Source organism: Alosa pseudoharengus, unplaced genomic scaffold (genome assembly GCF_046254945.1).
Source record: "Alosa pseudoharengus isolate Yale_2024_CS ecotype anadromous, Long Island Sound unplaced genomic scaffold, YU_APseudo_1.1 YU_APseudo_1.1_scf_1, whole genome shotgun sequence".
Lineage (NCBI taxonomy): Eukaryota > Metazoa > Chordata > Actinopteri > Clupeiformes > Clupeidae > Alosa > Alosa pseudoharengus.
The window spans coordinates 59,967,658-59,993,973 of record NW_027468564.1 but is presented as its reverse complement, the minus strand read 5'-3'; the positions used below and the strand labels follow the sequence as shown (position 1 = coordinate 59,993,973).

Below are 26,316 nucleotides of genomic sequence, written 5' to 3'. Positions count from 1 at the left end.
TGAACTGACAACTTTCAGGCTACTGCACGCTAGCCCAGCTCCTTAACCACTACACTACCACCGCCCACTAGAAAAAGACTAGAGTGACATGTGGTAATATGGGTACGGTGTCAGGACCACCATGCCTACAATATGCCACAGCCTCTTCTAAGTGTCTCCTAGCACTAGCATAGACAAAAGTCAGGTACTCTTGATGTTGCACCACCCAATCAGTCGGTGGACTGTCCCTGTAGTCACCTGCAGTATTTTCAAGTAGGTGGTCGACTGGTAACTGTGGCTTCTGACCGAACATCAGCTCGTATGGGGAGTGCTGTGTGGACTGGTACATGGTGGTATTATAGGCGAACAGGAGCAGAGGGAGCAACTGGGGCCATTTAACTCTTCTTTTCAGGGGGTAAGGTCCTGAGCAAGTCATGAAGTGTCCTGTTGAAATGTTCACATTGACCATTCCCGTCTGGATGATAAGTGGTGGTTCTACTCTTTGTTATGCTGTAGATGTCACACAGGTGCTTCAACAGCTCCCCCTCAAAGCTGCGCCCCTGATCAGAGTGGATTCTCTTTGGCACGCCATACACATAGAACCATCTCTCAGTTAAAATCTTAGCTACGGTGGAAGCTCTCTGATCAGGGGTGGCAAAGGTCTGGGTCAACTTTGAGAAAACATTTATGACTCTTGTCCTGTGCTAGCCCAATCCAAGAGAGTAAAGTCAATGGAGATTATCTACAAAGGCTTAGTAGCTAACAGATTTCCCAAGAAGGTTCTGGCTTCTGGAAGTAACCTGTCCAAGACTTTCCTTGTTTTTGTAGTGTGTCATAGTACAGACAAATGGTCCACCATTTCAGACTAATATTAACATTTCTTTCATGTAAACCAACATGATGGCTCATTACCTATTCCAAACCTACCCAAACCTACCCAAAACCTCTCAAATGTTTCTCAAATATCAGAGTCTTTCAGAGGCAATTTATAAGTGCTACAAAACAGTCCATACCAGAGCCACGACATCTGCTGCCAGGTCACTCATATGCAAATAAGCCATGATGACCTTGTAGCGGTACCAAGGTATCACAGAGGCAGGAAATGGGTGGGTGTGCAGTCGGTCCTTCCTCCACACAGGTTCTGTGCAGCTTAGAGCTTCATCAGGCTGACAGATGATGATGCTGAGAAACTGGAGTATTTCTTCAGCATCTTTATCCATCCACTGCCTCTTCATGCTCCCTGCAGTCTTCCATGCAGCATATAGATTGATGTAGCTGCACAGGGTGTGGATCACCTCTTTACTGAAGAACAGCTGGAAGACATCAGAGGGTTTGTGTTTCACCTGAAAATACAGCTGAACTCTTCTTAAGGTGAAACTGCAATGGAGGAGGCTGCACATCTTCCTCCAGGGAGTCACACCATCGACCGTTCAGCGCTGGAGGTGGTGCTGAGGCTGGGGCCGAGTCGATGGGGGACCACCAATGGAGCAGACGTTGAAGGTTCTTGAGGAAATTCAGAGGAGGTGAGAGCGACTGGCGGAGGGAGAGCTGCTAAAGTCACAGCGTCGGATCCTGCTTAATCACTGCAAAAAAAAAAAAAAATAGCACAATGTGACTAAATGTGAAATCAACTACAAATTACTCAATGTTCTCTTGACTTGATTGTGTAATGGATTACAACAAACTTTTGCTTCAAGCTATTATACAACAAACTTTTCCTACAAGCACTACACAAAACGCATTTTGATGCAATGAATGAAGTTGAAGTGTAATAATAATAATAATAATAATAATAATAATAATAATAATAATAAAGCATTATAGTAATCGTGTTTAGGATAGCTTTGATGTAAAACAACAATTAAAATGTAGCTATAGCAAGAAGACAGCTATGCTTGCTGCCCTCTTGCTAATATAAATGGCTACCAACTGTAAATGGCTGCCCTCTTGCTAATTTAAATGGCTACCAGATAATATTAAAAGAGCATTCCAACAGGTATATAATGCCTGTGCATTTCTGATCCTTCTAATGTAACTTCAAATATTCAGGGACATCAAATAGGCGTATGACATGCTATGACAAACTATTCCACACTGTATGCATCGTTCTGCAACATGCTAACCATATAATCATTAGGCTACTTTAATATGTGATGAGCAACACACCAAATCAAATATTATTATATGCTACGTGCCCAAGCAAGCACACAGCGGCGTGATTGATACCATGATTCTGATGCCCTGTTGTTTCAGCTACATGCAAACCTATATTCCAGTCATTGCTAATAAGCTACACCAATATGCTAAGGACAAACCCTAAAATGAATATTACTATGCATTACTTTATGCACATGGCGTGAATATATATGTATGGTCCACTTACGCTCCGAGGACAGCATCAATTTCATGCAACAGCTCATCCTCTTCAGCTGAACCCATACTAGCAGCTATAGCCAGCATTGCTGATAGCATCCTCAGCAAGGGGATTTTCTTCTCTGAAAAGCAACTGATGGATATCATCCATAGTAAGGCTTATTCTTGCCATTCAGACAAGCTACAAATTGAATATCTAAATCATGACGAATGCAGCAGAAAGGGTCACCAGTGTGCATAACTGAGCTTGTGCAAGATGTTGGGAATGTTTGGTTATGCACCACTCATGCAAACTCAATTACACAGCCAAATAGGGCAAATGACCCACCTACATTTTTTGTTAGAATGAGTGCAAAAATGATAGTTCAGTGTTTCCCAACCTTTTTTCCTTGAAGGCCCCCTTGCCTGTGTCTAAGACAAGCCAGGGCCCCCTACCCAAACTCCTACCCGCATACACACACAAAAAGAATAAAGTGATTAATTACAAACTTATAAGTTCAGAGGTAATAAATAGCTACAGTTTTAATTTTGATTATACAGAATTTTGATTATCCAATTGGGTGTGTTATTGGGATTTTATACATTTAATGTGCGCAAATATAATTTTGGTAACCTTACAACCTCAGCCCAGGCAACATTGTGCGAATCCCTGCAATCTATGGCGACCCCTAATGGGGTCCATGGACCCCAGGTTGGGAGCCACTGGTCTAGTTGACTGTTGGTTTGAACCTGCCATGACACTACATTTTTTAAACTGTGTTAAAGTGTGATTGCATTAACGTTTAATCATCACTTCAATTTTGACAATCTTAATTAAAATACATACCATATTTTCTGGACTATAAGTCACTATAAGTCGTTATTTAGAAATGTAGCCTATTTCACAAAATCCAAAACCAAAAACAGACAGAGACTATGTAACTGGACTATTGAGGCCAAAAAGATTAATGTTAATGAAGACGAAGGAGTGAAGGCAGCCAAGAGGAGGGCCGGAAGGTAATTGTAAAGCAATTTAGGCTACAAAAGATTCACTGAACAAAAATACTAATGTGGTACATGAAAATTTAGCTATAAATGTGGAGAATACAATGCAATCAAGCATTTTGGACAATATATTGGCACAAGCTGGCAGCAGAGTAAATTTTGCGCGTTGCGGGTATTGCGCATACATTTTTAAGTATTGGGCATAATAATAAAAGTCCCGCAACTCTAGCCAGCATAATGCGAGAAATTCCCACACACATTTTACAGCACTCTCTGATAACGTTAATCTAATAAAAGAGTGGCCTGAATGCGGGACTATTGACTGGACGTACCAACTCTGACTAGGGCTGGGATAAACGATTATTTTTTAAACGATTAATCTAGCGATTATTTTTTCGATGCATCGATTAATCTAACGATTAATTTTTTCAGTCCGATTCGATTTTGATTAGATTATCTCCCCATTAATTGACTAATAGCAACTTATACATGTTGTTTTACATATCTGAAAGAAAAAACATGAATTCCTTAACATTGTAATATATGTTTATTGCTCTTAAAATTCCAAAATAAAAGACAAAGTAAAGCAAAGTAATGCATTCTTAGTCAGATGTAGCATTCAATAAAGGTCAGTAGTGTATTAGATCTAATTGAGTGCCTGTCACTTTAAGACGTTTGTGAGGGAATCCTTGCAATTGTAACATTAACACAGTTAAAAGGCTGCTGATTTGTGGATGCAATTCATAACATAGTTAGTTCAAATAACGGTTCGTACTTCTCCTTGGGACAAGCACTTTTGAGTCTTGGAAAACACTTTTCCATTTACATCGGGATTTTGCAAACATTCAGTGTCAGAGTCAATAAAATGAGCCCTGCATGAGTAACGAAATTGACAAGCAGCTGTAGGTAAGCATGCTAAACTTGACATCCAAACAGTATTCTAACGTTAGCTTTGAGATACTGCTTGGTTGCATAACTTAACTTAGTTTAGTCTCCTCAATGTACTATTTTGTGATAAGACCTTAGCAGAGTTAATTTTGATGCAGCAGTTTTGAACAAATTTGCGCAGCATGGTCACGATGCTAAGCGGATTTAATAGCAATTTAGTTCTATGCAATGCTTCTATGTGGCAACAACAATCCTTCAACAATTGTGAATATTTTGTTAAATGCACGCAGAGGAGGGGCAGCGGGCTCGTTACGAGAGAGAGCGGGCGGGGCAAGGAAAGGCTGCGTGCGTAAAAAAGTGCAGCTCAATGAAAGGATTTTATCTTATCTTTAATTTAAATAGTACAACATAGAACATCAATGTGTGGTGGTCGGTTTTGATTTCGTGGGGCCCAGCCACAGACTAGTCAACATATGGGAAACACTGAAGGTGTAAAATAAAAAATATTTAGCGTCACACGTTATGCTTGACGAATAGACGCGCATATTTTGCGTCGACGTCATCGATTATGTCGATGCGTTGTCCCAGACCTAACTCTGACTTCCATTGAACGGAGCCCCATGCAGAGAGACACACACACACGCAGGACCACTTTATTAATATTCTCTCTCTCTCTCTCTCTCTTTCTCTCCCTGATTTGTCACCGCTGAAGTGAAATTATAGCCTAGGTGCTTCTACATCAACCGATATCGACAGGAAAGGAAAACAAAATTTTTGGGGTCAGGAATTTTGCAAACACAGAAGCATGACAGTAGGGTTGGGTATCGTTTGGGTTTTATCCGATACCGGTGGTAAACCGATACTTTTAAAACGGTGCCGGTGCCGAAACGGTGCCTGAACCGGTACTTTGTTTTTACAATAAAATGGTCTAAAGCATGAATTGCTTTTTTTTATTGATAAGACAAATTTGAACATGAAACTGAACTGTTATATTCAATTTACTATCAATATCTCATTGCTCCTACGCATAATACATTTAAATGTTAAAACAACTTGCCATGGATGCACACACAAGTACAGTGGGCAGTGCTTCGACTTGGCCAGCTTCCCTCGCGGTCCACGCGCGGGATCACACGGTATCACGCGACTTTAATTTGTATTTTTCCAGTGACGCTGCAACGATGCTGCAACAACCGGCAGAGGTCTCAAGTGAGCAGGGTGTCTCGTAAAAAGACTATAATAATTTAATAGCCAGAAATATGCCTGCCCTGCCCTAATAAAGAAATATTTGGTTAACTGCGAGTGAATCCCGTTTGCAGCCGTAGAAGAAACGCAGGACAAATTAAACATTCTGGTTTTCTCCGAGTGCAACGATGATAGACAGACATAATTTGGACTAAATATAGAGCATATTAACCTCCGTTGCTCAGCCAAATGCCTTCCTGTTACGTCCTGTTATCACGGAGTTACAGTCGATAAACGATTTTTGATGGTCACAAGTTTACTTCATTAGCGTTTATTTTTTTGATTATTAAAGAGTGTTTTTCATTTAAAGGCTTGACTTCGTGCTTATTCAGAAGAGCATTTAGTGCTCTCCCCAATCCCAGACGTTCACATTGCATGTTTGTTTGTAATGGATGCAACCGCGAGATACGCTTGTCATAGGCGCCGATACCGTGGGTGCTCCGTCTCTCGGGCACCCACTGAAAACATCGAGCACCCACGTGTGCCAGCTTACAGTCCCGGCTAAATTTAACAACATCAAACATCGCAGTTTTTTGTTAAATTCAGCATCTATCATAATGTGATTGGCTATGTTGCTGTCAATCCCCTACTCCATATACTAATCACCAATGAGAGCGTCTCTCGTATGAAAATTCCTGACACTTCCCACCTGAAGAATTAACGCAAGGCTTTGTCGGGTCTTCAGCCCTGAATGTTTAAAATGTATAAAGCCCTGAATATCATTTTAAAAGTAGTCTGACAAAGCTTATTGTTTTGTGACACAGCTAAACACTGGTACCTCATAGAACGTCTATAACATAGCCTAGGTGGTCACAACTCACAAAAGTAAAGCAGATAGAAAGAACTCACGCAAATCTAGCCTACAACAAGCAGACAGCTTCATGCGCAGGGGAGAGAGCGCGCACACACAGGTGCTTTATGATTGTTGGCTTCTGATGGTATCTTGCTAATTCACTGAACTGCATTAGGTGACACAAATGGTATTGCCTTTATCTTATAGGCTTGTCTGAGCGACTACCAGGCCTATGGTTTTGAAAAGTCAGATGTTCCCTGACAAAGACATTCGAAAATTAAGAATGTTTATTGACTTGAAAAATACACAAATTTTTGCAAACTCCTTTCATTCAACCCTTGAAGACATCGCGGTCTGGTGCGCTATGTAGATCGTTTCTCGTACCATTTAATTTCTCAGAATTACTGTGCACAGTGCACTGACGACTGTAGCAGCCCAAGGTAACCAGTTGTTGTAGATGAAGGGCAACAACTTGTTTCAGATAGCCTGGACAACATGTTACCTGGGTGTTGCCTACGTTATTAATTAATGGTAGCGTACAATAGTTAATTGATTCGCGTAACATATTAGTTGGCTCAAAGAGTAGGGAATCAGGATGGAGAGTCACGCGTGTGTTGCTTTTGCGGGATCGAATCCAGTTTAATGCTAGTTTTCAAAACATATATTTTTTTACATGTCTTTTGTCCGAGTGGCTGTAATGTAGCCGAGCGCTCATGGCGTGGGGATCCCAAGCAGCTTTCAGCCATAAAGCATTTCCTAATTCACCCGACACTGATATTCAAAATGTTGAAACTATTTCGGCATAGCCTATAAGCAGTTTAATTAAATGTAATGTTAGTTGCAAACAAACGGGCTACTTGGTGAGGCTTGGCCTCACAGATGCGCTCGTGCCTTAAATGGGCCTATTAACTGACCGCCCGATTCACGTTGGCTGGGGGGCAGGGGGGGCCATCAGACATTTGTTCCCAAGGGTCTATGAATTGTTAATCCGGCCCTGCCCCCAACGAACGCAACTTTCCACCTCTGAGACAGCTTAAAAGAAGTCTAGAAGACTCCTAACTCACTAAGACCTACTTACTATAGGCTGCGCAAACCACAGGCCTTTTTTTTGCATTCGAGGCAGGCCTTCTGTTGAAGAATTTTATATAAATACTGTGCTAACAGTAATCCTCCTACCCCCGCTACCACAGCTGTGGATAGTGTGGCATGCTCACGCTTTATGTCTTCTTCTTGCAAACTAGGCCTATAGCCCAACCATTTACGTCTTCAAAAAATAACAACTTGCCAGATTTGCCTTCATATCTTTGGGCTTCATTCAGCATTTTGTTCTTTCACTGGAAATGACTCTTCTACATTTGCTGCCTGCTGCATCCTTTCTGTTTGTATTGTTTTGAAAATGTTTGACGTCTTGAGTTAATGCATTAAACATTGTTTGCTGGTAACCAGCCACAAATAGCCTACAGATTCTTGCGTGCGTACATTCTCTATTCTCTCCAAAATGTGCCCGTTTTATAGGCTGGCCAAGTGCGTAATTCTGCGGCATAAAGCAGATGTATTTGTTTATTGTACAGAAAAATTATTTTTTATGATAGTACCCTATACAAAAAGTACTTCATACTATCTTAATTGCTTTATACTCAATACTTGACCAATGGCTATTGCATCTGTCTATTGAAAGTGAGAATGTGGCATATGATCTACTGTGTAGGCTTCATAAAATAAAATAAACAGATTGCTAATGGCCTTCAAGCTGATCTGGGGTGCGTTTCCCGTACAACTACGGAGGTTAGCTTTTTACTAACAGGAAGCATCGTTCAACCAACATGTAAGTTACGACTGTTTCCCAAGACTGTCGTACTTACATGGTACTTTGTAAGTTTGGACCATGATAGTTTCCAAACTTCAGTAGTCTGGACTAAGGTGGTTAATGACGTTTAGTAGCGCGTGAACGGGCACCTGCACATACTTCTGTGGCGCATTGCGTTAAGGTCGGCAGATGACAGCCGCCATTGCACAGCAGTTATCAGTCCCCTGTCGGAGAGTTCGAATCTGGGTTAAGATTTTGACAACAATATTCACATCGTTGTTTACCTAAGTTTATCTTTTGTGCAGATCATATTATCAAAATCAGAATCAGCCTTCTTGGTCTGGTTTGCGTAAACTAACAAGGATCCCCCCCTCCATGAAAATCAAAGGCTACATATTCTCAACTGACTCGTCAAAAAGTGCGCACCACCTTATTATTATCTGCAGGTGTGTGACTTTTACTTACGTGCATATGGCTGCAAATTGACTTTTAATTTATGTATTTTCTGCCTTGGGCATTTTAAAATATGGATGTATGGTGGTTAGAAGTGTAAATATCAATTAGAAACCTAAATATATTTATAATTATTCATTTGCAAACAAATAACTGGCGTCAGTGACGTCTGACATGAAGATCCCTGGAACTATACTTCTACTAGCATTCTACCACAGGTCGAGAGGTGTAGTTGTAACTACACAACTTTACGATAGTGGTTGCGAACGTTCGTTGCTACTATGGTTTTGGGAAACACTAACGTAGTGTAACGATGCATTGGACTATGTAAGTTCCAAATATGAATGTAATTCTGCGGCATAAAGCAGATGTAATTCTGCGGCATAAAGCAGATGTATTTAAACGTCGCAGAAGCCTACCCAAGGCTACAGATTAATTCTGAACAGTTATTTCTCTACTGGCTCAATTATCACACCACTGTTTTGATTTGCGTAGTTGCGTTACCCCCAACACTGACAATAATGTAGACAGCAAATTTCGATTTACGTTACCACCGTGTAGTCAAGCCTTAAGCCATACCCAAGTAGCCTAAATCTAGGTAAATCGAGCTTTTTCAGAAGGGGCGGCAGGCAGAGCGATGTACAGTGGCAGAGCGACGCACAGTGTCTGAAAGTGGTACTAAAGCTTCACGCAGCTTCACGCCTCGTAATGCGCGACTGAAGTGGCCATTTGAAAGCGATGCCCACTGTAAGCTCTGCTTTCAAGTTTACCCAGTGTAGGCGGTTTGCCATAAGGAATGTTAAAACCGCTTGCCATATAACTGCCAGTCATGAACAACGGCATTTGCAAGCAAGCTATTCTAACAGGGACTCTACTTTCCAGTTAATTCAGTGTGTTCCCAAATGCTTCAAGGAATGTCATGTCTTTCCCCATAACACGCAATAGTTTTGAACATGTTAGGCTATATGTCGGTGTTGAAGTGTTTAGATTCCCAGCGCTAGTAGGCATTTTAGCAGCAACTATGGCTATGCGCTAACACCAGTCAGCTGAGTTTAATTAGCGATAACGTACAGAGATGGAGCCTCTTTGACAGCTCAGTGACATCAGGTATGTAACCTACATATTTATGTTTTTGCCAGCTAACTTTTAACATGATCTTATTCATTGTGATGCTATATGGGCCTCATGCACATGAAAGATTAATATCATGCCATTATGTTGTTTAGAACACACCGTGAAATAAAGTTTTCATCTTACAACTTGCTGATAACATTTCAAATAAATGCCAGTTAGCGCATTAGTGAGGATATTGTGTAACGTATACTGTTGATATTGTTATATAGCCTTTAGCTTGTATGTAAGGCCCACTGCTAGATTTTGACAGGAGCTCGTGATATCGCTTTAAAGTAAGCTACGTGGGCTCACACAAGCTGTCAAACACTGTCCACTCGCCTGTATTGCACCCCTCTGGTTTATACATCCAGTGTTTATGTTAGCTAACTGTATCTGGATGTGCTGCTATCAGAGCAAGACGTTAGAGATGGCGCATGACATGCAGTGATGCCTCGTATATAAAAAAAAAACGCGATTTAAGCACCGAAATGAGGCACCGAAATTCACATTATTATTCGATGCAGTTACTACCATTTGCGTCGGCACTGGTGCCATATTAGAACCGTGTTTCGGTGCCCAACCCTACATGACAACCTATAACGCGAGAGAACGTTATGATCGATTGCGGATGTGAACAGACAGCTACAGACACGGAGCGCATAGTAGGCCTACTTTCATTTTCTAGTGTGCACATTCATTACGTGAAAGATAATTTGTAGCAAAACAGCGATCAAATATTACATACATGGCAGTGAGTTTTGTTTTCAAATGTTTTCATGCATGTCTAGGTAACGGGTGAGGAATGTTTAGGAGACAGACTATCGTAAATCCTCAAATTATGGCTGGAGTCTTATTTAGATTCATGATTTACTTTTTTATAAAATTTGTAGGCTAATGCCTGGAAGCAACAATTGTGTTTAAAAGTAGGTTACTGCTTCAGCCTCTGGCAAGCTCAGAAGGGGGCGGCAAGCGACTGGTAGCTTGAGAGCGACATGTTGGAGACTCATGGTGTAGGACAATGACTTTTCATTGGCAACAATATTAAACCAACCAACAATATAAAATATTAAGAAGAGGTCTTTCATGAGTTAAATCGAAATAAAATTATTACTGGCCATTTGTCCGAATCTGAGGCCCGGCTATAAATAGATTCCCGGCCATAATTTGAGGATTTCGGTATGTGTGTTTCAGACATAGTGCAAGTGCTAATCTCTGACTGAGAGTACACAGAACTTGTGCATTTGAGAGCACTCTATCGCGGCTGTAGACGTAATGTTTCATGTAGGATTCATGTCAATTAATATGAATTAACATTTAAAAACATGTTCGGTTACACTTTACTTGACAGTATCGACATAAGAGTGACATGACACTGTCATGAATGTGTCATAAACAAGTCATAAACGTTTATGACATAACGCTTGCTCTAAGTGCTCTAAGCGATGCCACTCCTTTTTTTAGGCTAAAACATTTTATGTCACTTACGGCAAACATCACCTAACCAACCGCTAGCTGTCTGTGTCCTGAATCCACTGTAAAAAAACGTGATCTCTGTGGACAGCCCTCGCTCCAAAAACAACCTGGCCAAACCTAGCCCATAAAAACATAACCAACTGTTCCAGCAAATCACAGACGAGATGCGCGTTTAGGAGAGTTTCAATTGCACGGGAGCAGCACGGGAGGGTGGGGGAGGAAGTTGCGAGCTAGCTCTCTGTTTTGTTTGAAAGTCAGAAGTGACATTACCCAGCATCGCTTAGAGTACCTTTAAGTGACATTCGGTTTTTGTCATAACAAATTAGGGTTAGGGTTAGGGTTAGGGATAGAGTTAGGGTTAGGATTAGGGTTAGGATTCATGTGTCATGACAGTGTCATGTCACTCTTATGTCGATACTGTCAAGTAAAGTGTTACCACATGTTCAATTATATATTTTTTCATATATAAGTCGCACCTGACTATAAGTTGCAGGACCAGTCAAACTATGAAAAAAAGTGTGACTTATAGCCTGGAAAATACGGTAAATAAAACCAATCGGTTCATTACAAAATTATACTTACTATAAAAAACAGAAAAGAAGAAAAATAAAGGATACATAAGCTTATGCATAGGGACAACTTAAAAACATACAGAATAACACTTACACAGAATAACACTTAAACACATACAGAATAACTGTTTTCTTTTGTTTCCCTTTTATTCATAAATGTGACCCTGCAAGGCGAAACCAGTCGTCTTGCGCACATTGCTATTTTGAGAAAATCCACGATAAACAAACGTATGGGTTAAAATGTCGAATTTCACGTTTTTGCATAATTCGACAGTATACAGTCTACACTTTCATATTGTGAACAAATTTCACGGATAAACATACGTTTTGACTGTTAAACCCTGACTTTATTTAGGTGAAGATTAAACACATTAGCAGTCATTCCATTTGTCCACGCCGCTATAAGGTTTTACGGTAGAGCTAAAATGTAGCCTACTCATTAGGCTACTCGTTACTCAATGTGTAAGTTCTCTATCGTTCTTGGCAGATGTAACCGAATATGAATGTGAAAGACTTGCCTTTCGGGGCACGAACGGTCAAAAGCACAAACTTTTAGAAAGTTTTCCATTGACGTAGCAGTAGCACATTTTAAAAGTGGGCCTATAGCCTACACAATCTATGTACATAGAACTTCTTCTCCCCTTACTTCCCCCGAAATTAGAGATGCATCGATATGGAATTTTAGGGCCGATACCGATAACCGATATGTATTGGTTTGTTGTGGCCGATACCGATACGATAACCGATAATATTACTCTTGAAAAACAAAAGTGATTTGGGGAAAGCATTTAATGAGCATAATTTTATTGCAGTAATTTTACCTACCACCAAATGATGGACAGAACTCATAATAGTCCTCAATAGTGTGGCAGTCAACAACATAACAGTAGCCTAGCCCTACAGTATGTGTGGCTCCTTTAAGTGAACCTGTTGTCAGTGAATTGCAAGTGAGTGGCTAGAGAGTATGAATCGTTTTAATTTAGGACCAAATGGCTCAGCTGGGAATAAGCTACAGTATAGTGACCAAATCAGAGTTTGTGAGGGAAACTTATGTTTAGTTTCAACTGAATAAAGCTGCAACTCCTCAGACTGTATCTTATGTCCGTCTACTCTGTTGCGCACAACCTGCTGCAGCAGAAATGAAAGGGGTTAGCCCCGAAGGTTTTAATAACTTATTATGATGACCTGTCTGGAACTGAAGCAGGAATGGTTAGCATATTTCTAGGTAGTAATACAAAACCCAAGCTAACGTAATGCAAATATAATACTAAAACACAACTTAGAACTAGGCCTACTTATGTACTCGTCCCACTAACGAGTTTGCTTATTTGTTTCCCCGATCAGCGCGGTAAAGTGCAAACACACCAGCACAAGACGGCTCTAGATAGGGTTGAGCTCCGCTCTGGTAAGGTTAAATGGCGGATCATTCACGAGACGATTTTGAGATGCACAGATTCCCAAATGAACGCATATCCACAGATTTTGTTAGAGTGGTGAAATACATTCACACCGCTGACATTATATTGAGGAAAAAGTATAGCCAACCAAGCTCAAGTAGCTCAGTGTAGCCAGACGGACCTTACGTAGGCCTAAATTAGGACTTTAAAAAATATCGGCGCAAATTATCGGCCAGAATTCTGTTATCGGACCGATAATAATATTTTCATTTTTTCACTTATCGGCCAATAATATATCGTGCATCCCTACCCGAAATACATTAATTATATTCTATAGTGACACCTTATGACCGTCCCTGGTATTAACTAGGGGGCAGAAAAAGACACTCACTCGGTTGATAAAACTGGACATAGTCAGTCATCCGCTTCAAAGTCACGCTACCGTAAGGCTAATAATAGCTGTGTCCTCACACTATCACACGTGACAATTTACTTAAAAAGGTGATTTTCTCCTCTTCTGGCGTATCGTGACAGGAGAACCATGTCAACTTTGGATGCGGTTATCTTAGCGATACTTTTTGCAATACCCTCGATATACATATTGTTGGAAAGCTTAGTCAATGGCCGTGCATGTGAGCACATTAACTTAATTTTGTACATTTTACCAAAACGACTGGTTTCGCCTTGCAGGGTCACAAATGTTATGTTCTTTCCATTTTGTCTTCAGTTTCTTTATACCACACCATATTTGTATGTTTTACAATGCGTTACGTTATCTAAGTAGTATTTACCTGTGCGGATGTTGGCTTGTTGCAGGAGCAGAGGGAGACTTTGGACACCATCAAATGAGTTGAAATGATGGTAACCCTGATGTAGACCATACATGCCATTTTGATGCTGTGAAAATGTAAAGTAAAGTGAAACTTGAAATGGAAAAGTAAAGATCAGTTGGGGAATAGCTTAACGGCATATTTATCAATGTATTCGCAAGTCTGGCTTCAGAAAAAAAAAAGTCCAACCATGTATTGGTTCTACCTGTGCAGTTAACACAGGTGATTTTATTAATTAGCTGATCTATCTGGCTTAGTAGTTGAGCTAATCGGCTAAATAAAGGCGCTTTCAAGCTCAAAGTGAGGTTCTCAAGTCTCACGCAATGGGCGTGAGACACACGCAATTCAACAAGTTCACACGCCACACATTCCATTTCTCACGCAGAAAAAAATACTATGTCAAGGTATCCGCATAATTAATGGAAGAGGCGCAGGCATACGAGAGAATTTCTCGCGGGGTTCAGAAGTAACTCACCACTCACCAGCCAATCAAAAAAATTAATAGTCACCCGACATCCAATCAAAAAATAGCATTTGTTGTATTGGGGTAAAATTCCAAAGTAGGTGATCACCTCCCTTCAACCTTATGTCTAGCCTATCCATACGCAAACACAATTCTTCACGGTGGAATATCACATGAGATCTTGACCTGACTTTTACCATAAATTGACTTATCAACCGTTTGGTTGAGCATGTTTTCAAAAAATTATTTGACCATGAAAATATATATATATATATATTTAATGTAAGTTAATACATGTGGTATTCAACTTCATTTTAACATAATAATGAAGAAAAAAAGTCTTACTTTTGAAAACTTGGTAGATGCGACTCCACAAAATATGGCCAAAATCGCGTAAATTAATTTCTTAAATCGCATAAGATGAGAAGGTGTAGCCTTTGACATTATAGGGGTAATGAGCAAATATTTTGTGCTTAACATGTAGTACTCAAGTGGTAGATATGGCTCCATATGTTTAAAAATAAAAACAGTTGAAATTTTTTGTAAGATATGGTGTCTTAAAGTGTGCTCTACTAAACGGTTGAGCAGGCAGTTAAAGGGATAAGCATGAACAAAACAGAATACTGAACCAAAACCATATAAATGAGTGACAATAGGTTTGGCAGTTAATTCTATGGCCTCCTGACCAGTGGTTATGTCTGGAGGATGAAGAATGAAGAATACCCTGAAAGGTCACCATGTTTAAAGTGGAGCATGGCCATGGCCAGGTGATGTCTAGGCTAGTGTTGTCACAATACCAAAATTATTGTTTGGATACTGATACCAGGGCTGGGCGATATGGCTGTATCACGATATAAGTATTTCATATCAGTCAATATCGATAATTATTGATTTTTAAAAAAAAATCTATTTCAGATAAGGACCAAAAGGGAAAAAAAGTTCAATTTCAACACTTTTATTTTAAACTTAACCTTCCTCTGATTTTAATCACCTCAGTTATCAATCAAAGCAAACAGGGAAAAGAAATAGCAACACAATCATGAAAAACACTCAAATTAATAAATGTGCACATAAGTCTGAATGAAAAGCAGCACTGGTTGAAGCCTGGAAATATTGTAAACAAAGTAGCTTAATTTGCTAGTTTGTCATAGTCTACTGGTTAGACTGTTCAGTTTCCCCATGTGTGTTTAAGTTTCAAATGAATTGAACCTTTTCTTCTTGGGACAGGCCCGTTTGAGTCTTGGAAAGTGCTTTTCCATTTGCATCGGGGTTGAAATGATTAGAATTTAGCAGTCAATTTGAATGCAACAGTTTTTAACAAATTCGTGCAGCTTGCTAATGATGCTAACCGGATTTAATAGCAATTTAGCCAGTCGCCTTGCACGATTGTGAATGTTTGGATTACGTGCATGCTGAGGAGGGATGTGGTAAAAAGTGCAGTAGAAGAGGGGTTTAGTAGATTAAGTGGCAAGGGCTGCATAAGAAAGGTGGGGGAGGTTTGGGATTGGGGGGGGGGGCACCAACAAGGCACCAACAAGAGCAACAGGGGCAAGGAAAAACTCCCTTACTAAGGGAGAAACCTTGGGCAGATCCACGGCTAACCCAACTGCTCGGGGTCTTGGTGTGTGTGTTGGGGGGATGACAAGGGAGATGGGATAGTGTGCTGTGTATGTGGGGAGAGGGCAGTGTGCAATATGTCATGAGACAATGTGCTGTGTATTGGGGGGGGGGGGGGCAGTGTGCTGTAAGTATGTTGGGGATGTGTGTTGGAGAAGCTTCCTGATGAAATAATGTGCTGTGTATGTAGGGGGGGGGGGGCAGTGTACTGCAAGTATGGTGAAGGGACTTACTATTGCAAGCAGAGTACTGTATGTATGATGTATATGAGTGATAGTGTGTGTAGTGTGTGTGTGGGTAGGTGGGGGCAGTGTGCTGTAAGTATGTAGAGGATGTGTGTTGGAGAAGATCCTGAAGACAATGTGCTGTGTATGTAGGGGGGGGGGGGCAGTGTGCAGCAAGTATGTAGAGGAGTGTGCTGTATGTGAGGTGATGACAGTGATGATGTAAGTGTGTGTGTTTTTTTTGTGTGTGTGTTGGGGATGGGGGTGGGGGGGGTCAGAAAGGCTAGGCAATCAAGGACATGGGTAGATAGATGAAGGAGAAAAATAATAAATAAAAAGTTCTATGGAGATGTGCAAAAGTTGGAGAAAGTCAGATGTGTGTGTGTGTGTGTGTGTGTTTTGACGTGTGATGAAATAAGAAAATAAATAAAAGGTCTGTAGCATAGGGAGAGTGATGTAAAAGTGCTAATGTAGGTGTGTGGGTGTGTGTGTGTGTGTGTGTGTGTGGGGGGGGGTCATGAGTGCTGAGGAGTGAATGAGTGCAAAGTCAGTATAGTGTGAGTTCAGGGTTGGGAAATGTTTAAGAGTGCTGAGGAGTGCCCCAGCTGTGGCGCAACTGGCTGGGGCACCTGCACCGTACGCCGGCGACCCGGGTTCGATTCCCGCCCCGTGGTCCTTTCCGTATCCCACCCCTGCTCTCTCTCCCATTCACTTCCTGTCACTCTCCACTGTCCTATAATTAAAGGCATAAAAAGGCCCAAAAATATATACTTTAAAGAGTGCTGAGGAGTGAATGTGTGCAAAGTCAGTATTGTGTGAGTTCAGAGTTCGGATGGCCTGGGGATAAAAACTTCTCCTGAGTCTCTCAGTTCTGGCTTTGTGACTACATAGGCGTCTTCTTGATTTCAGCGGTAGGAATAATCCATTGTTAGGATGAGAAGAGTCCTTCAGAGTCTTTTGGGCTCTTAGGAGTACTCTTCTGGAATAGATATCTTGTACAGCAGGGAGTTGAGTTCTTATAGTACGTTCAGCTGAGCGCACTACTCTCTGCAGAGTACAACAATCTCTAACTGTGGAGTTCCCATACCAGGTGATGATGCTACCAGTTAGAACACTCTCAACCGCTGAAGTGTAGAAGGCTGTTAGGGGGCCGTTTCTGATATTAAACCCAACAGTAAGACTAAGTGACCTAAATCCCATAGCCTAGGTAGGTTAGCAACATAAACTTGAGATGTAAGTTAGGAAATCAACTTGATATTAGATTATTACAGTGCATGAAAATGCACTGTACTGTTCTTCCTAGGCAGCAACTTATTATTATTCCGCTTACCACTTTTTCCGTACGCAATTTCTCTTGAACAGTTTAACTTAGAAACTTTGTTCAAACTTTGTAACGTAGGTCTTCAAACGGACCAGGTTGGACCAGTCTTTTCAACTTTGAGACTTTCATACTTTTTAAACTATTAAATAAAAACGTTTTAAAAATCCCCATAGACTTAACATTGCCGATTGTGACATCATAATACGGCCATTAAGCAATTAGAATCCTATGCCAGGTGTTCAGGCCACCTGCAGCCTCAGGCTTTAAGCATACAATCTGGGTCAATTGACCGTTCACAAAAGCCACGCCCCCTAGTTAGTGTTACTATGCCCGTCAAACTCAGAACGGAGTTGTCTAGAAATTCAATGGTACAGTAGCTGTTAAGACTCTGTAAAAGTTACAGCACAAGAGGCTCTTTTAGAGAGCCACAGACCTAAATTCATTTACAATCATTTACAATCCGTTGAAAGACTGCAGTATGACATGGAGACACATGTATAAAAACTCATATCTAGCTTTGTTGGGTGACAAACTTAAACGGGAGGCGAGTGTGATTCACTGATATTAATATTAACGTTAGCTGTGCTAGATAGACCTGCATGCATGTTACAAGGACACTGGGCCATGTCATGTAAGTAACATAGTGCTGCCAAAAAACGGAAACATAGCCTACATTGCAGAGCCACTTCAACTTCATTAATTATATGGTGAATAAATGTTACACTACTGTGCACAGCCCACTGATCTATAAAGACCAGTGGCACAGCCCCATGCTTCTCTGACGTGACGAAGCTAGCACGTTATTAGCAGTGGTTAGCTAACTATGCTAACGTTAGTTATCTACAAGTCTCCTCCAAGTGACAATCATTTTATATACAATGCTGCCAATGCTGAAAACAATTAACATCCTTATTTATCTTACTTACATTGAGTTGACTGTGTGGCTTAATCCACAGATGTGGTGGAGCACTGTTTCATTATGGTTTGCTAAGGAGTAACCCTTTGCTTTAAAATAGTGGAGATCTGGGATGAGAGAATTTAAACTAATTTAACATAATTACAGAAAACGTAATCAAGATTGAAAGGCATTTTTCTGTGTATCGGTGTTGTGTTAATCCCACATATGTCATTTGACTGTCCTTTTCAACTCATATCACTATAAAATCCCATAAAACCGGACAAATATTAAGGCTCCCAATACATTTCTATGGAGCCGTAAGGTGAAGTTGACGGGCCATGTCTGCCTGCACGGAGCTACTGGACTGCCATTGGCTCATCTGCGTTCGATGGGCGGGGTTTTGCGAACGGTCAATTAAGACTACATAACCTATTCAACTGTTTCCTCTGCCCAAAACTATTTCAAAATAAAAGTCCCCACTACAATAATTCTCTGTTAAACAATTTAACCCTTTAAACTATTGAACTTTTTAACTGTTCAGCCATTGTAATAGAATAGAATAGAATAGAAACTTTAATTGCCACACAACAATGTTGGTGGTATTTTTTGTAGCTCAGTCCGTTTGGGGGGGGGGGGGGGTTAATAGCGGGAGGGGATAAATTAAATAAATATAAATAAATAAGTAGTTGCAAATCTTCAGGAGTTCAGGAGTCTAATTGCTGAAGGGTAGAAGCTGTTGTTGAAGCGCGTCGTTCCTGTCTTCAGAGATCTATAGCGTCTTCCAGAGGGCAGAAGTTGGAAGAGATCATGGCTCGGATGTGAGGCGTCCCTGATGATCTTGGTTGCTCGGTTCAAGCTGCGTTCAGCATACAGAGAGTGGACTGATGGAAGGTCACAGCCAGTGATGTTGGAGGCTTTGGTGACAACTCTCTCTAATTTCCTCTTGGTGCGACTGTCAGAGCTCCCATACCAGACGGTGATTGAAGATGTGATGATGCTTTCAATGATGGCTTTGTAGAAGAGCAGCAAAAGGGTTTTGTTGACATGAAACTTTTTCAGTTGTCTTAGGAAATAAAGTCTCTGATTCGCCTTTTTGATAAGGTGGGTGGTGTTAATGTCCCATTTCAAATTATGGCTGATATGTGAGCCAAGAAATTTAAAGGAGTCAGTCAAGGTTATAGGCTGTTCACCTATAATAGACGGGGCTTTGGTGTTAGGCCACCTTCTCATGTCCACAACCATTTCTTTGGTTTTTGAGGCGTTAAGATGGAGCTTATTTTCAGTACACCAGTCCGTAGCCCATTTCACCTCCTTGTGGTACTGGGACTCGTCATTGTCACTAATGAGGCCTATGATGGTGGTGTCATCTGCATACTTCAATACTTTGACAGAGTGATGGTGAGATCTCATGTCATTAGTGTAGATGGAAAACAGAAGAGGAGATAACACACAGCCTTGTGGCGCTCCAGTGTTGAGGGTCAGAGGGCATGATGTTGTATTGTTAACCTTGACTGATTGAATTCTATTCCTCAGGAAGTCCAGTATCCAGTGACACAGAGCTGAGTTGATGTTCATGGCTTACAACCTAGAGAAGAGGATGAGTGGATCAATGGTGTTAAAGGCAGAGCTAAAGTCAATGAACATCATGCGTGCATAGGTGTTGCTTGACTCCAGGTGTTGCAGTATAGAGTGAACTCCTAGGTTGATGGCATCTTCCACAGATCTGTTAGACTGGTAAGCAAACTGGTAGGGATCCATCAGCGGTGATACTGTGATTTGCAGATGGGAGAGTACCACACGTTCAAACACCTTCATAGCCACTGAAGTGAGGGCAACGGGCCTGAAGTCGTTGAGACCAGTTGTTTTTGTTGTCTTTGGGACCGGAATGATGGTAGAGGCTTTAAAACACTGTGGAACTACACACTGCTGCAGAGAAGTGTTGAAAATGTCAGTGAAGACAGGTGCCAGTTGATCTGCACAGTGTCTGAAAACAGCTGGGGAAAGCTGATCTGGTCCTGCTGCTTTCCTGGCCTTAACTGTCACTTGTCATCAACTATGACTCCTATCCACTGTAGCTAGTTAGCATTGTTAGCATAGCATGGTTAACATAGTTAACATGTTAACATTATTAGCATAGTTAACATTTTTAACAAAACTGCTAGAAAACATTAGCTAAGTTAGCTAAGTAGCATGGTTAACATAGTTAACATGTTAACATTGTTAACATAGTTATCATTTTTAACAAAACTGCTAAAAAACATTAGCTAAGTTAGTGAAGTAGCATGGTTATCATAGTTAACATTGTTAGCATTGTTCTACATTAATCTACATTCAACTTTTAAACGGTCTTACTTTTAAACTATCAACTTTTATTAAGTTATGCAACCACCATGTCTATCCTAGCATCACCGTAGTAACCATCTCTGTATTATCTATTTTAACTATACATGATATTTTACATCACAACTTTTGCATTTTCATGCACTGGTAATTCCTTGGAATTGCATTTCTAGTTATTATGTGTTGCTGCTGTGCAGCCACGACATCACTTAAACTAGCCATGTCTTGCTGTTTATGGCATGACAGATAATAACGTGTGTGAGGAGAAAAAACACGCAGGCTAGAGGAGGCACAAGAAGCATGCCATCGCCATTCTTATGTATCGATACTAATAAAATTAGGTATTGTGACATTTTTAATTTCAGGGTATCACGATTCTTTTGTTGTATCGGTGCACCTGTACCTCTGGCACTGATAATCAGCTGCGTATAAAGGGGTCGGAGACCAATAGAAATGTAAAGTGAGTAAACTTCAAAGTAAAGTCTATTGTCCATTAGAAATGGACTGATATTTCTCAGGAATGCTACAACAGCTGATGTCTGATTACCCATAACCTTAGCACTGGATTTTAACAATGAAAAGTGTGCTTTTATCAATGCAAAATACACTTTTTGTGAAGGGTGACAAGACTTTTGACCGTGTCAGTTTGACAGTATTCATTTCCCGCATCATTTTGGTGATATTTTGTGTTGAATATGGGGAAACCAATTGTTGTTTCAGTTGTTTTGAACTATTGAAATGGTACTGGTTTGTTTGTTTTCTCAAAAAAAACTCCAAAAAGTGTGTGTATTTTGCTTAAAAAACAAAATTTCTAAAAGGAGTGACAAGACTTTTGTCAGTGACTGTATTCGTAGAAGCACTTTCAGCCGAATAAAACTGCATACAGTTCCTTTTCTATCTGAGCGTAGTTCACTTTAGTGCTGTTGAGTGACTTGGAAGCATAGGTGTAACCTGCGTTGTGTTGAACCTGCGCGATTCAGCCCTGCACACGCCGACACTCGAACCTGCAAACAACAGCCCCTCGGATCGGGAGGCGAGCGTGCTGTTGAGCTAAAAGCCCAAGCTACTAGCTCGCATGCCAGCAGCACTCTTGAGGAGTCGGGGAGTGAGATTTACCAACGTTCCACAAGCACAGCTAAGCTAGCTGGCAACCGTTACATAGGCAATGGGCTTTTCATCCTTCTGCATGACAGCACCGAGGCCACATTTTGAAGCTTTACTTCTCAGTTCTTTCTGAGGGTCAAAGTACACTAGCACAGGTTGGTGCGTTGTCAGTTCTTTTATCTGCATGAATATTTAGTTGTCTTTTTTGTCCCATAGGAACTCACTGTCTGCTTTAATAGTTGACGTAGTGGTACATTTACCTCGGAGAGATGTGGTGCGAACCTGGCCAAATAATTGATCATCCCAAGGACGGTTTCCAACTCCCCTCTGCTTGTGGGTGGCTATATTTCCCGTATCGCCTTCACCTTCGCCGGGTCCGGCTTGACGCAAGAGTATATAAGTATAAGTATATATACTCTTTTGATCCCGTGAGGGAAATTTGGTCTCTGCATTTAACCCAATCCGTGAATTAGTGAAACACACTCAGCACATAGTGGAATTGGTCATGTGCTGAATTGATTCCGAATTGCAGCCTCAGGAACCTGTATCTGCCAAAAGGAGTGTTGAATGTTGTTAGCAAGGACGATACCAATTATGGCCCAATAGCCTGATCTGGTGTCAAGGATGCTGAAGTATTTCATTCCGGCAAGCTTTTGTGGTGACGTCTTTGTATAGCCTTGTTGAGGTCTCTGGGGTCCAGGCAGACTATCAGCTTGCCTGGGGCATTATCTACAACTACGAGGGCGTTGACCCATTCTGTGGGCTCTGTCACTTTGCAGATCACATTGCTCTCTTCCATCTTGTCAAGCTCCTGTTTCAGAGATGTCTGCGTATTCTTTAGGAAGGCTGTCTGTGTCTGTGCATGGCTTCCCTTACAAAATGTAAATGTTTGCGGCAGATTTGCAGCAAATTTGTGGGTGGTTTGTGGGAAACAAATGAGTTCACTACAAAATATTGCCAAAAGTTTGCCAATGTTGGCCGCTAGAGGCAAACTTCCAGCAAAGTTCCGGCAACAATGAGAAGTTTGCCATTAGTGGCAAATGTGTTCACCAGTGATTTGCCACCACTCTTAGCCAATAATGGCAAACTTCTGGTGACCTAATTTGCAAATTTGCTTGCAACATTGCCGAAAGTTAACCGCAATTGTTTGCCAGAAACCTAATTTGCATGTGAAAATAATGACCTTGCCGAAAATTTGCGGAAACTGTTGGCCAGAAACCTGAAATTTCTGTAAGGGATCATTTCTTCCTCGGCCACAGCCAGTATCACCTTGATTAACTTAAAGGTCTAGACTAGCTCTCATCCCTAGGATGGGAGATGCTTTGTGCTTTGGTGTCTATTATGTAGAATTCAAGTACAGTGGAGGTGTTTGTGTACTTAGACTTCAGATGGCAGGTGCCCCTTCACTTTCAGGAACTCTCCCCCATAGCTGATGAGCCTTTGGGTAGCTGGTTTGGTAGCAGTATCTATAAACAGTCTTTCAAATATGTGTACAGGAATTGCATTGGTCTGTGCGCCAGTGTAAATTTTGAACTTGACTTTGAGTTCCGATTTCAATTTCAGCATAAGCTTGTTTACATTTTCCTGTGTTTTTGGTTGTAAGTCCATCAATAAACAATTCACCCTGCTCATCTTCACTGTCTTCCTACACAGTGTGTATCACTTTTCTTGTATGTGTATGTTGTTTTGACTTGCAGACTTTTGCAAAGTGATTGAGTTTCTTACTAGTGATGGGCAAATGAAGCTTTGGTGAACCACTGAACCACAGCAGTGTGAACCTAGCGACACTAGCTGAAAAGCAAAAAGATGGCCGCCACACATACATTTTTCAACATAAAAGTCCTTTGCAAACCAATATTTTTGGTTACATATACTGGTTTGAGTGAGGACTTTTATGTTGAAAAATCTAGATGTGGCAGCCATATTGGATTTTTTCATTAGTGTTGCTAGCTTCACACTGCTGTGGTTTAGTGGTTCACCAAAGCTTAATTTGCCCATCACTATTTCTTACACTTCATGCACTGCTTGCCTCTGGCTGGACAGGCGCCTTCTTTGGTGGTGTGTAGGCATTAGGGTTGCCAACCGTTCCGTAAAATACGGAATCGTCCCGTATTTGCAAGGTAAAAGATGTGTTCCGTATTGAACTGATACGGAACGCATTTTGTTCCGTATTATTGAGAATCAACTCGTGCAAATCCATGACAGATCAGTATTATAAGTTAGACTATGAACGAAAAATACACGATTTGTATGAAATAAAGGGAAACTTTGCTGCTGTCATTTATCCCTCTCAGTTTGTCTGTCATCACTATCCCAACAGAAAATGCACTTTTCGTTTGAGCCACTGCGAGTCACGTATATTACGCTGATAACGTAGCGTGAGATGGCATGTCTTGTCGTGAGTTTTACAGTGCATCTGTGCAAGATAAACAAATAGGCTAGCCTACTTGCTGCAGAGACAGAAAAAAGCCAGAAATAAAATAAGGCTTCACCAAATTCAGAGCTTCTGGAGCTGCTTGTGATGTTCAATATATTTTTTCTATGACAGCATATCCGCCAGTTCAGTTTTCAGAGTTATTTGGTTTGAGTATAATAGGCTACAAACAGTTATTTCTTTATCAAGTGTTTTTGCATCGAAATGATTCTTGTTTTGCACCAGATAGAAAATGAGTAGGCTAGTGGCTATAATGTAGGCAAGATTTAAAAAAAATATATATTGTGAGAATGTGCGTTCATTTGACCAAATTGTGCACTCATTTTACTCAATTATGATCTCATTTTACTAGATTGTGCATAGAATGTAGTATATTATGTGCGCATTTTAGTAAATAATGGCTCACAACTTTGTAAAATGATGCACTATTTAGTACAATAATACATACATAATTTCAATAACTGAAATTGATGCCGGTGTACTGAAGTGTATTATCGAAACCCCCCCCCCCCCCCATTCCTTATTTATATATCAGAAAGTTGGCAACCCTAGTAGGCATCCACATCTGTCACATTCTCTGTGTGCTGTGGCGGACTCCCTTGGCCTGGCTTTGTAACTCGTGTGTGTTCGTCTGTGTTTCGGAACTCGGGTGTGTTCGTCTGTGTTTTGGTCTTCGGCCTATGGCGTGTACAGCATCCTTGTTGAGGAACATCTCTTTGAGCTGGACTTGCGCTAGCTCGTGAGAGCGCGCGATGTCAACGGCTTTGTCTAGCGTTAGCTCCGCACCATGACTAAGCAACTTCTCCCGCACTTGCGGTGAGTTTGTAGCGAAAACGATGCGGTCTCGCACCATCTCGTAGCTGTTTGGGTATCCACAATCTTTAACTAACAGCTTTAATTCTGTGATGAAGTGTTCGAAAGTTTCCCCATCCCCATGCATTTTCTCGTGGAAGCGATATCTTGCGTATATCAGATTAGACTTTGATGTGAGATATTCGGTGTACTTATCGTGGTATGTTTTCATTTTCGTTGCATCTTCATCTTCTAGTATCCATGTGTTGAAAACGTTCCATCCTTTCTCTCCGATCCATAAGAAAAGGTAACTGCACTTGTCCTGTTCACGTTTCTCCTGTAGGTTTCCGGAGAACATCAACTCCGCATGCTGCTTAAACGTCGCCACGCTTCAGGTAAGTTCATTGAATCCCAAACCATCTTGGGTGCTGGGACACTGAAACTATCCATACTTCGGTCAGAACGTGAGTAGGCTATTCAAGCCTCTACTCTGACACCATGTAATGTTTCTGGGTTTGCACACTGGCTAAACTATTGTATATTAATAACTGGGACGGACATTGGACATTACAAACTGGTTGTTTATTCCGCCATCTAGATCACACATTGAATTTCGCAGGAGTACAAGGATATTGTCCGGGGCCTACGGTGTCCCTTTGGGGACATACAGTCAGGATGTTTAATTCATGTCAAACCATGACAATTTTGGTCACTAAACACAACTAAACTTATTAGTGAATAAATATAAATTACAAAATCGAAAAGACCATAGGCATATATTTTGGGGAATGTGAGAGTCAGTAGGCTTATGTCAAAGTCCTTTTAGGCAAGTCCCTCCACTCGGCGGCCATATTGTAACGCTTTTTGGGCATTTATCTGACATCTATTTCGGCAGAAATGCACGTGCGCAGGGCCTCACGACACCGACCTTGCTCCAGCGGCGAGATCACAACACATGATTGGCACGATGTATTCACAACACACCACATGATTGGCATGTATGGATGTATTTTTGTCTGCCATATGGCGTTACAAACTAACCCATGCATTTCTGTAGAGAATTGTATGAGTGCTTTGTCTCCTTATTGCCTCTGGCTAGGCCTACAACAGGTCTCAGTGATTTCCATGCCTAATATTTTTTCCAAAAACTTTTCTTCGGCCTAAAACGTCAACCATCCACTTTAAGTTGATATTGACACTCAGCCAACACCGAGAC

The 26,316-nt window shown here is 41.0% G+C and overlaps 1 protein-coding gene across 1 annotated transcript in view; it reads right to left on the bottom strand.

The window, feature by feature from the left end:
- sgsh (N-sulfoglucosamine sulfohydrolase (sulfamidase)) overlaps positions 1-26,316 on the bottom strand; it is a 35,420-nt gene that overhangs the window by 5,372 nt on the left and 3,732 nt on the right. Inside the window, exon 3 of the mRNA XM_076295941.1 lies at positions 13,869-13,974. Coding sequence (XP_076152056.1) covers positions 13,869-13,974 — 106 coding nt within the window. The remainder of the gene's footprint in view (positions 1-13,868; positions 13,975-26,316) is intronic.